At 31.9% G+C, this 12,827-nt stretch overlaps 1 protein-coding gene and 1 pseudogene across 2 annotated transcripts; both read left to right on the top strand.

Annotated features, from left to right (window-relative positions):
• The first annotated feature begins 338 nt into the window (after positions 1-338).
• LOC143614392 (cathecol O-methyltransferase 1-like) lies at positions 339-3,336 on the top strand (annotated as a pseudogene). Its single transcript, XR_013150287.1, has 4 exons — positions 339-702; positions 1,183-1,480; positions 2,909-2,973; positions 3,040-3,336. The product of XR_013150287.1 is annotated as a cathecol O-methyltransferase 1-like (transcript).
• Positions 3,337-7,876: 4,540 nt separating this feature from the next.
• On the top strand, positions 7,877-10,800 carry LOC143614387 (cathecol O-methyltransferase 1-like). The gene is made up of 5 exons (XM_077087839.1): positions 7,877-8,265; positions 8,402-8,712; positions 9,698-9,762; positions 9,832-9,973; positions 10,646-10,800. The coding sequence occupies exons 1-5, from the start codon at positions 7,886-7,888 to the stop codon at positions 10,798-10,800; spliced, it is 1,053 nt and encodes a 350-aa protein (XP_076943954.1). The 5' UTR covers positions 7,877-7,885.
• Positions 10,801-12,827: the final 2,027 nt, after the last annotated feature.

Below are 12,827 nucleotides of genomic sequence, written 5' to 3'. Positions count from 1 at the left end.
CTCAAGAACCCCTAACAATTCCAGGGCTCGGCAAGTAAATAGAAAAAGGCCCATAAAAATAAAAGAAATGTCACCCCACGAATTTAAACTCAAAACTTTAGTTTTTAATTTTTAATTTTTATACACAAGCACTCTTTCCATTGTAAAAAAACCAATTTATAGGCTTTCATTTTTAAAATAAATAAGTATTTTAGCAATTAGGGGCCATGGGTGGTCGCCTGCCTCGCCCCTCACTGGACTGGCCCTGACGTTAGTGTTTGCATATTTGATTGGTTTTATATACCTATATAAAGGAGTGCTAACTTGTTAAGAGAGAACCACAAATAATGATAAAAAAAAAAATAGAGACAAGAGTTGTGTGAAAATGAGTTACAATGAGGATCACTTTACTTCTGCAATGGAATTGGCTTGCTCAATATCATTGGGCATGGTGTTGGTGACTACAATCAAGCTTAAGGTCCTAGAGACTATAGCCGAGATGGGACCTGATGCCCAACTCTCGAGTCATGATATCGCTTCTCGTTTATCAATTCCCAACCAAGATGCCCCCGACATGATTGACCGAATGCTTTGTTTGCTTGCAAGTCATTCTATTCAAGTGTGTGGGCTCACCCTGATTGCCAAATACTTCATTCCGAACGAAGATGGAGCATCCTTAGGTCCGATAATACAATTGGCTCAAGACAAAGTGTTCACCAAAGAGTTGGTAAGTGTAACCATATCATCCACTTTGTATCAAAACAATAACAAATGGACACTTTAACCAAAAAAAAGAAGGAAATTAAAATATTTTAAAAAGATAACTAAATGCGCGGGTTTAAAGCAACTACTCATATGTTTAATCAGAAAATAAATTTAAAAATATAGTTTAGCTGAAAAAAGGTAAACGAAAAGTCAAATATGGGGAAGGTATTTGTTACATTATATAGGATTTGGATTAAATACAAATAAAATTAACGTGCTAATCGTAAGAATCAAGTAGAGTAATTATATATACAAGTAGAGTAATTATGTAATTACATCATAGACTATGATGTAATTACATAATTACTCTACTTGTATATATAATTACTCTATTTGATTCTCACAATTAGCATGTTAATTTAATTTGTACGTTAGATTTCTTCACATTATGTTTTTTTCCTTTGATTGATTATATGCTCTTTTATATTATGAAACAAGGTATGAACTTGAAGACGCGGTTCTTAAAGGAGGTGTTCCATTTAACAAGGTTCATGGAGTACACGCATTTGAATATCCGGCATTAGATGCAAGGTTCAATGAGCTATTTAATAAAGCCATGGTGAACCATACCACTTTGGTCATGAAGAAAATTCTGAAGCATTATCGTGGTTTCGATGTCCTCAAACGTGTGGTTGATGTTGGAGGTGGTCTAGGAATCACTCTTAGTATGATTGTATCGAAACATCCTACCATTAAGAGAATTAATTTGTAACTCAGCATGCACCACTATATCCAGGTATACATCTTATATTTTCATTTTGTGATTGCAAAACCATTTGCCTAACTTTTTACGTAATTTTGCAAAAATATAACATATTTAATTGGTACTCATAATTGTACAAAAACTTTGTTGGCCTTATCATACTACTACTCCATGTTCTAAAACGACTTATTTCAACCTTAACAAAACATGTTTACCCGAACAAACTTACAAAATGACTGGACATAAATGCAGATGATGAATATATCAAGTCAAGAAAAGTGACTTGCTAATCACTTTTTTGTTGACAACTATCAGTTCCCAGACCTAATTATACAATCAGATTCTCTCCCCAAACTAGTGCTAAATATTTGGTTTCTCTTTAAAAGAAAGTTAATTAGTCCACTTAGAGAAGATGCTTTGAACGATAGTAAACCACAACTAGGGGTGAGCAATAACCGAACTGTGAACCAAACCAAAAACCAACGAACTGAACCAACATTAACTGATAACAGACTTAACCAAATATCGATCATCGGTTATTTTTTACCGCATGGTTAACCGAAGCTAACATAACCGAACTGAATCATTCATATTTTCAAATATTTGCAGCTTTTATGCCTCAATTTCATGCATTCTATATCTTATACCACTATTTCATGTATTTATAATTTCATTTCATCTATTTGTATCTCCATTTCATGTAATTATACCTTCATTTCATGTTTTTATGCATCCATTTTATGTATTTCTAAATAAAAATTTTAGCCCAAATTTTATTTTGGTTATTAACCGAAATTTACCAAAATGAACCGGAAACCGAGTAAAGCGAACCGACTAACCGAAAATCGATTAATTAATTTGGTTGAGTAATAATCGAATCGAACCTTACACCCCTACCATAAACCATAACCTCCTGCAAGCCAAACAACTTAAGTGAAGACACTTGACATAGACTTGTATCTACATATCACAAACATTACTTTGTGGTGTAACAAATAATGAAACTAAGATTGAAAACTCAGTCATCAACAACATGATAATTTGTAGTAATATTATGTTGGATTTCACATGATAAGAAAAGTTTTATTGAAATACATAAATCTACAATAAGTGAAATGATGTATCGGTTGCATGGTGCCCTGAGAATTCACGTGCCCTGGCCGAGCCTAAAAAACATGTGTCTTAGGCCTTAACGAACTAAATAATGTAAACTAATTTTTTTTAAACGATGATTGAAGTTATGGAAATAAACATATCAATTAGCAAAATCATGGTATTAGAATGAGTTTATTACGGTAGTTGGCTTATAAGTGTTCAGATATTCTAAAAATATATATATAACGTCCAAATTTTGTAAATTTTTTGTGCAACAGAACCATGTTAGTAGAAAACTCAGTTGGTTGGAGGGTCAACAGAACCATCCGTTACGCTTACACTTGTATTTATGTAAAATAATTGTAGGTATAGAACATGTTGGAGGAGATATGTTTAAAGAGGTTCCTAAAGGTGATGCTATTTTTATGAAGGTAATATGGATCCACCCTACTTATATTCATATTGAACACAATGTTGACTAATGACGTATGTGACAGTGGATATTACATGATTGGGGTGACGATTATTGTGTAAGGTTGCTAAAGAACTGTTATAAGGCTTTGCCAGAAAATGGTAAGGTTATTGTTGTAAAGGGGATTCTCCTTTTTATACCAGACACAAGCTCTTCTTTCAAAGCCACCACCCACCTTGATGCAATCATGATGACTCAGTTTTTGGGTGGAAAGGAACGCACTGAAAACGAGTTTCTTGCACTAGCTAAAGGTGGTGGGTTCATGGGCATTAGAAAGAAATGTTTTGTTTGCAACTTTTGGGTCATGGAATTCTACAAGTAGATTTATTTCTAGTTGTTTCAACAATTAAACCCATGTTTGTATTCCAGACATAGTGCCTTTTCAAATATTTAATCTTTTTATTCATGAGGTCGCTCCCTCTTTTTATGGAAGCCATCGGATTTCTTGATTTTTAAATGAAGGTCTCTCATTGATTTAACCAAATTCATGGGTATGGGTCTTACCAAAACCAGATAGCTCTTAAACGGGTTATAACATCTCATTAAATTAAAAATTAATCTTACCAATTACTTGATATGAATATCATATAAAATAGGAATATACTAAAATTAAATATCTAATTTAAAAAGAAAAAGATATTATTTATAATTAATAAACAATTTTATAGTAAAAAACATAAGCGGGTCATGGGTCACCAAATCCAGATAGCTTTTAAACGTGTTATAACATATCATTTATTTATGAAACTCTTTCATCATCAAACCCTAAGTATATTATTAACTTTCTTATAATAAAGAAAATTAAAATCCAAAAAATAAATATTAAAAAACGAAAAATGTAAAACAACCATTCTCTCAAGCCATCAGATTACTTTATTTGTAAATGAAGGTTTCTCATGCATTTGACCCGAATTCACAGGTAAATGTCTCACCAAACCCAGATAGCTCTTAAACGGGTTTTAACATCTCATTATATTAAAAATAAATCTTATCAAATATTTGATATGAAAATCCTATAAGATTAGAATATACTAAAAATTAATATCCTATTTTATTTAAAAAAAAAGATATTATTTATAATTAAGAAATAATTTTATAATAAAGAAAATAAACGGGTAATGAGTATCACAAAACCCAGATAGCTTTTAAACCAGATTATAACATATCATTTATTTGTGAAACTATTTCATCATCAAACCCAAGTATATTAATTATTAACTTTCTTATAATAAATAAAATTAAAATCCAAATATACATATATAAATATTAAAAACGAATAATGTAAAACAACCCCGTAATACAGGGAATAAAATCTAGTGAACTATATATTCATCCTTTCCAAATGTTTATTCTAATTACCAGTTTAAGATGTGTGCTCAGAGAGGGTTTGCCATAAGCTATACGAGTGCTGATACTGTTTTACAAGCGCTGGCCAATTTGTCGAGTGCCTCTATATATATATATATATATATATATATATATATATATATATTTTAAATATGCCGATTTTTTACCATAAGGTGTATGAATGCCGATACTGAACTACGAGTTCCGATATTGTAACGGAATTATTTTCGTATCATAAGTTGTACGAGTACGGTTACTGTTTTACGAGCGCCAATGTCGTTACTGTTTTGGGCGTTAATGTCAGCACCGTAACGAACTTATTTTTGTTACCGTAGGTTGTATGAGTGGCGCATTTTGGGCATTAAACGGTTATGGGTTTCTTTGTTATATTATTTATTATTATTATTATTATTATTATTATTATTATTTTGTCATAGGTTATCCAAGCGTCAATAATAGCATGACCTTTTTTTTTCTCATTGACAAAAAATTCTGGATCCATCGGAGCTCTCGTTTAGGAAATGATGTTCACCCAATCAAAAAGTTTATGTATTAATCGCGTCTCGTACCCTCTTGTCCTTTATTTTATACATTAAAAATTTCTACGGTAAATTTAACATATGCATCGTTGCTCAAATTTAACATATTGATCAAAAAATTGTCATTTTAAAACTGATTCACTATGTGTTTGATGAGCGGGGGAATGTGTGTATAATGCTTAATATAACGTGTTTCAACGGTTTTATCATATTGAGCGTAATTACTTCGGTTAGTTTTGTACGTGTAAGTAACGGGAGCTTAAACGAGCATATCAAAGCTATTATGGTGAAGATATTAAGTAAAACCCGAGGAGAAGGAAGCATGTTTAAGGCCCAAACACTGTGATTGAGCACGAAGAAAATCACAAATATTTGGTCTAGGCGTAAGGTACACCGTACACCGACCCTGCTAGTTTAACCTACGTTGTATCTAAGAAAATCAAAAATATTTGGTCTAGGCGTAAGGTACAAATATTTGGTCTAGGCATGCCGTAGGGTGACCATTATCATTATCAACTCTTAAACTTCAGCTTGCCATTGCTATCAAAGGTACTATAAACATGAGATTTATATTTATTTACTAGGCTATAGCCCGTGTAATACACGTGTGGTTAAAAAATTACAAAAGAAAAATTAAATTTAATAATATACGTAATAACATACATTGCCGTCTCAAAAGCATATTAAAATATATGTATATGTCTACAAATATGTTTAATATAACATATTTTTATCTTATGGATTAATTTATAAATAGATTAAAATTAAATAGCTTATTAGGTGTAAATTATAATTTTGAAAATTGTTGAGGTGGAATCTTATATAGAAAAAGAAGCATGTTGCTTTAAATATAATAATTAGATTAGATTTTTATTTACCTTTCAAAATCGATTTATGTCCGGTTCAATAGGAAAAAGAAGCACTTATTTTATTATACATCAATATCCCTTTTTACAATAAAATAACCTACAGGTTTTATTCAGACCACAAAATGGATAAATAACTTATTATACATTTTCTAAAAGTTTTGCACAATGGACCATATTATAATTATGCCACATGTTGAACTTTATTTATTTATTTAAGAGTGAATGTCACATGTTTCTACAAAATAATACATTCAAGATTTAAGCATCTTTTTGTGACCCATTAAAATACCTTTGAATATGCGCACAAGGTGAAAAAACATCTCACAAATATTCGGTCAGTAAATTTATGTTAACCTCTTCCGTTTATGAAAAAAAAAATAATTAACGTTTCATCTTTCAGATCAATGAAATTGTAATTGGCTGTCAAAGGATGGGAAACATGATGTGTAATTATATTACTGGCTGTGATGAACCGACGGTTGAATACTTTAAAAAGTTAATCTTGAAAGGAGTTAAAAAGAAAGTTAAAGGATTAATAGGCAAGTTTAGTTTAGTTAGTTATTATTTTGAATGGTTAGTGTAATCTAGTTTGATTTAATTAGTAGAGATAATAATGTTATCTACATATACTATCAGAACAAACATATTATGGTATCTAGTCTAGCTTGAGACATGTGATGGAAAAAAAATTATGGCATGACTAGTGACAAAGATGTATATCTGCAAGTGGTTATGGGTTTTAAATACCGGAATAATAAATAAATCACTTAATAACAATCCGATGCAATGTATAAAATTAAAACATACTTTTTCGTTTAACAAGATGAAGATGCATCTTTTTTGAATCTACCAATTTTAGAAGTTCCGTCAACGTCCGTAGTCGAGGAGGTATGAGGCATTTTAAGCCCAAAACGCCGGGCACACCGCCCCCTCGGCGTTTTGGGTTAATATTTTTGGTGAAGCGTTCTGTACATAACGTTGGGATGACACGAATTTTGAGAGTTTTGTGTGTGTGAGAGAGAGGGGGGGGGGGGGGGAAGAGAGAGGCGTTTTGGTCCATTTTCCCACTACACTCATTTTTTGCAAAATGCTCAAAACCTGACTAGGCGCCAGGCACCACATGGCGCAAAATGCTCGGGGTACCTAGTTTTGATTACGCATGGTCTAATGTCAAGGTAATGCATTTGCAAAAAAAATTTTAACATTCTACATTTATATCAACCTAAATATGATGTTACTGAAACTTTATATTTTGATAAATATTATATTATGACTTAATTTCATTCACTGCTGATAACTGAAACTCAGATTCTACGAATGATGATGATAACATGGTTATGACAACTTGTGATATTTTGAAGTGTAACTTGTTTGTTTGAAGTGTACGAATTGTTTTTTACATATCTGCCCTCTCATCAAGTAAGCAAAGAAAGATTGCCAGAGAATTTGGTTAATGAAAGTTGGAATGACAAAATCTTGATTCCAAAATCAGAGAATTAGTTAGTATAATTTATTATAGTTACAAACAATTTCATATTTTGTTTTTATGATTGTTCTTGGCTCATTTCATGTTTGTGACAATTTATTTGGGTTTTCTTTTTAAGTGCTTTACTATTATCATTCATATGACATTTTTGGTATTAATTGGTTTGTAATTTATTATGTTTTTTGTGACATAAATTATTACACTTTTTACCATTAACATATACACCTTATAGAGTTATGAATTAATATAATTTGAATTTTTTAACCATTATAGTACGCATGTACCTAACCTAGTTAGATTATAATTGAGAAAAGTATTTGAGAATGATTAATATAGTTTTTCTACTATAAATAAAGGGTCTATGGCAATTTTTAATGTGGGGTTTGTGTTCATAATAAATAAGAAAAGAGTCGTGATTAGTTACCACAAAATTATTGTGTGTGATCTTAACTAAAATTTGAGTTCTTTTTTTCTTCGGGTTAAAAATTATTTTATTATGTGTGAGAGTGAGACACATTGGTGTATGCATGTCTGGTTAGTTTTTGTACATGCTATAAAGGATTTCTAACTTGTGAGAGATTAACCAAAAAAAACAAACAAACATAGTAATAAAGACAAGAGTGTGTGAAAATGAGTTACAATGAGGATCACTTTACTTCTGCAATAGAATTGGCTTGCTCAATATTATTGGGCATGGTGTTGATGAATACAATCAACCTTAAGGTCCTAGAGACGATAGCTGAGACCGGACCCGATTCCCAACTCTCAAGTCACGATATTGCTTCTCGTTTATCAATCCCTAACCAAGATGCCCCCGACATGATTGATCGGATGCTTTGTTTGCTTGCAAGCCATTCAATTGTCACTTGCAACAAAAGGGTCCATGAATCAGGGCCTATTCGAGTGTATGGACTCACCCCGATTGCCAAATACTTTATTCCGAACGAAGATGGAGTATCCTTAGGTCCATTAATACAGTTGGCTCAAGATAAAGTCTTCACTAAGAGTTGGTAAGTATAATCATATCATCTACGTTGTATCAAAACAATCATATTTTATTGATTATTATAATAATATATTGATTACACTATTTTTGTTTGTTTTTATATTTGATTGATTATTGGTTCTTTATGTTTACAACACAAGGTATGGACTTGAAGATGCAGTCCTTAATGGAGGCGTTCCATTTACCAAGGTTCATGGAGTACACGCATTTGAGTATCCGACATTAGATGCAAGGTTCAACGAGGTATTTAATAAAGCCATGGTCAACCATACCACTTTTGTAACGAAGGAAATTCTGAAGCACTACCGTGGTTTCGACAACCTCAAATCTGTGGTTGATGTTGGAGGCGGTCTAGGAATCACTCTTAGTATGATTATATCGAAGCATCCCACCATTAAGGGGATTAATTTCGATTTACCACATGTGACTCAACTTGCACCGGTATATCAAGGTATGCATCTTATATTTTCAAGGCAAATTAGAAATAAATAATCCAAACTTTTGTGAATTAGCCAATAATATTCCTAACTTTAAAAATCACTACCAACAGTCCCAAATTTCAACTATTTTTGTCTCAATGGACCTCCGTTAAAAAACGCTTAACGCCATTAAGTTTTCTCCGAGTTTCAAACCGATGTTTTAGGGATTTTGATCGGAAGAACAATACAATTCGACCAATGTAAAACTTATCACGAAACGATGATCCTAGCGACGAAACAATGTTTCAATTCGGGTGTTTGAACTTCTAATTAATAAAAATCAAGTCATTTGGATCACCGTTTCGTGATAAGTTTTACATCGTTCGAATCGTATCGTTCTTCCGATTAAAAGAGTATGAATAAATATTAAAATGTATAACGTATTTGGTACTCATAATTGTAGGAAAACATGTTTCCCCTTATGAGCATATGAACAAACATAATATGTTGCAATTAAAAGTGTAGAAAAGATATATATATATATATATATATATATATATATATTCCAATCAATTTATACATGATGAGGAAGTATTCTCAGTACTTTCAAAAGTGGATAAGTTTTTTGTAAACTTGTATAAGTGGATACATTTTATACTTATACATTTAGTCATATTGTACACATTCATAAACGTGAACAAATACTAAAACAAACAACACACTTACTAAAACACGGAGAATATGAAGAGTTTGTAGCATAGCTTGGATGAAATGCATGGGTGGGTGGGGGGAGGGCAGGGACCCTGGCTATCCTGCGCCGTGTGAAGAGTAAAATGATATATGGCATTGTTCACAAATAACAAGTACCATTTCTATTCTATAATATTTTCTACGTTCCTCTCAACTACAGTCCGTAATAATTAGATACACTCATACACATGTTAGTAGAAAATTTAGTTGGTAGGAGGGTCAAGAGGCCCATCCGCTCACACTTGTATTTATGTAAAATAACTGTAGATATAGAACATGTTGGAGGAGATATGTTTAAAGAGGTCCCTACAGGTGATGCCATTTTTATGAAGGTAACAAGGTCAACCCTATTTATATTTTTTATTGAACACGTATTGATTGATGACGAATGAGATGCACAGTGGATATTACATGATTGGGGTGACGATTATTGTGTAAAGTTGCTAAAGAACTGTTATAAGGCTTTGCCAGATAATGGAAAGGTTATTATCGTAGATGCGATTCTCCCTTTTATACCAGACACAAGTTCTTCTTTCAAAGCCACCGCCCACCTTCAGTGGCGGACCCAGGATTTTTTGTCAATGGGGTCCCAATTTTTCCGGTTTACAAAATTTTTGGGTCGGTCGTTATTCGGGTCGGGTCGAGAGGAGGAACATAATAAAACACGAAAATATGGTGTCATCGGAAACGAGTAAGTAGAAAGAATATAGATTAGAAACTAGATAGAACATACACTTTTAATTCATTTTTATTCATACCCGAAAAACATAAGCGTAAGCTATATATATATGGTCTTACATGAATAACCAAGACATGAAAAACTAACTCTTACACAAATAAATGATTAATTATAATATACATACACAAGATAAATAATTTAAGTATATGTAAAACTCATGTTGTCATTATATATGTTGCATGGTGATAATGGTTATATGGGATAAACTAAAGAAAAAACACAAATACCCTAACTAAATAACTAATATTGACTAGAATATTAAAAAAACAACAAAAACTGGGTATGGTGAGGCTTGAACCTGCAACCTCTCAAAGAAAAAACAAGGGACTTTCCACTAGACTAGTTCAGCCTTAATAGTATGGGTTCCAAGTATTAATTTTTATGGGGTCCTTACAAAATTTAATATATCGTCTCTAAGTAATTTTTAAAAAACATTGGTGTCCCGGGACCCCGATGGGAACTATGTGGGTCCGCCCCTGCCCACCTTGATGCAATAATGATGACTCAGTATTCGGGTGGAAAGGAGCGCACTGAGGACGAGTTTCTTGCATTGGCTAAAGGTGGTGGATTCATGGGGATTATAAAGAAATGTTTTGTTTGCAACTTTTGGGTCATCGAATTCTACAAGTAGATTTAATTCTAGTTGTTTAAGCATTTAAACATTTTTCTCTACTTGTTTCAACAATTAAGCTCATGTTTGTATTCTCGGAATAACATTTGCTGTGTAAAGGTGTTGTTCTTGATATTGTGAAATTTGCTAGATGCATATTGAGGCTTCTGAGCTCATTTGAATTTACGTTTTTTGTGCTGTTGTCTTTCTCTTCTTGCGTAATCTTGGGTTTCTTTATGCATTATCGCTGGTCGATTTTTGGTTTAAATTATTGTTGATTTCAGTCCGGTTAAGTATTTTTGTGTCAGAAACTTATCATTTCATGTTCAGCTATTCATAATGTTCCAAATGTACGCACCTAATTAACTTTTACACACAAATACTAAGAAGAAAAGATTGATGTTGATCCAATATTGTATGCACAATCAAGGTTGTTGCTCATGCAAGTATACACGACACCGCGAATCTTACTACGTACTCTCATGAGTTTCTCTATCATCCTCACATTCATCTATACTGTAGTGTGATCTAGATCTTGAAGTGCAAACAAACTGAGTTCTAGTTTTTTTATTTTTTTTTATTTCATGTTTTATTTTTATTTTATTTTCATGTTTAGTTTAGTGGATTATTCCACATGTTTTTTTGTGTCTTTAATTAATTATAATTATGTCTAGTTTACTCATGTTTAGAGATCATTGGTGTAGTGGGTTAGTTATTTCCAACTCTAGTCTGTAATTGTTTTGCTTTAACAGCATAATTAGGATAAAGCCCGTGTGATACACGGATTGTTAAAAAGTAAAATAAAAAAGTTAAATTTAATAATATACATATTAACATATCTTATGGATTCATAAGATATAAATAATTTACTAAAATACATAGGTTAGTAAGAATAATTTGTATTTTAAAAGTAATAAAATGGAAGGTTGTGAATTTATACCTATTAAGAAAAAGAGAAGACTAATATTAATTAATCTTAGTTGAGTTGGTAAGATAAAACATTTTAAAAGTAAGATATTAAGTTTAATTCTCACCAACAAAATATTTTTTATTTTATCATTCATGAAGGAAAAATTATAAAAATAAAAAATTATATACTTGGAGTCTATGTAAAGGGTCTAATTGAATGACAAGTGAAAAAATTATTTTGCTTTAATATATAGGTGGATGAAATGAAATGAGAAGGCGGAGTTTATGATTGAAGAAAAGTTTTGTGTTGATTTATTATCATTTATATCTCATTGGAATAAATTGATTCGTCTATGCAAGTGGTGCGTCTGTATCTATAGTTGGGCGTCGTTGCCCTATTGTTCTTTTGTGTGGTTATTCCTGTATCGAAAACGAGCATTATATCTTTCCATTTTTATTCGTTTCACGCTGGTCCGGTGCCTATCAAATCCCTTAGTCAAAAGATTTGGAAAGCCATAAATGGTAGAAACATATCAAACGCCATAAATATAGATAAATTAACACCATATCTCTTAATTAAAATAGTATTTTATAAAAATTTTAACATTTTTCTCTTTTTAGGCGGAGGAGAAACAAAGAAGTAAGTAATAAATGATAGTTTGGAAGAACGGAAAAGTAATGGTCCCACAAGAAGGTTTTATTTTTAATTCCAAAAAAGAAAATCCTGGTAGTAATATAACTATTAAAGGAAGGGCTATTCAGGAAACTACGACGGAGGTGCTGGGGCGTTAGTAAGTTTTGGGATAATTCGGGTTTTGGGATGGAGTATGTACTTTGTTTGCGGGACATGTCGGTTTTTACTTTTTAGACATTCTGAGATTGTCTAAGACCGGTATTTCATTTTTATAAAAGGGGTTCTAGTGGGGCGGGATTTGTATTTATTTGCAAGGAACGTTAGATAAAAAGTGTCTTTGGGATACAATTTCTACCTTAAAAGACAAACATTTGGGGTTGTTGTTTTTGATGGGAGACTTCAATGTGGCCAGAATTCCTAGCGAAAGGAGAAACTCTATTTTCAATCCGGTTAGAGCCAGAGATTTTAATGCCTTTATTTTCGATAATGATTTGGTAGAATATAA

The sequence above is a fragment of the Bidens hawaiensis genome, unplaced genomic scaffold (genome assembly GCF_021521415.1).
Source record: "Bidens hawaiensis isolate Kalapana, Puna unplaced genomic scaffold, B.hawaiensis_p1.1 tig00039978_1, whole genome shotgun sequence".
In the NCBI taxonomy this organism is placed as follows: Eukaryota; Viridiplantae; Streptophyta; class Magnoliopsida; order Asterales; family Asteraceae; genus Bidens; species Bidens hawaiensis.
Note: the sequence above shows the minus strand (reverse complement) of the source record. Positions and strands in the feature narration are given on the sequence as shown.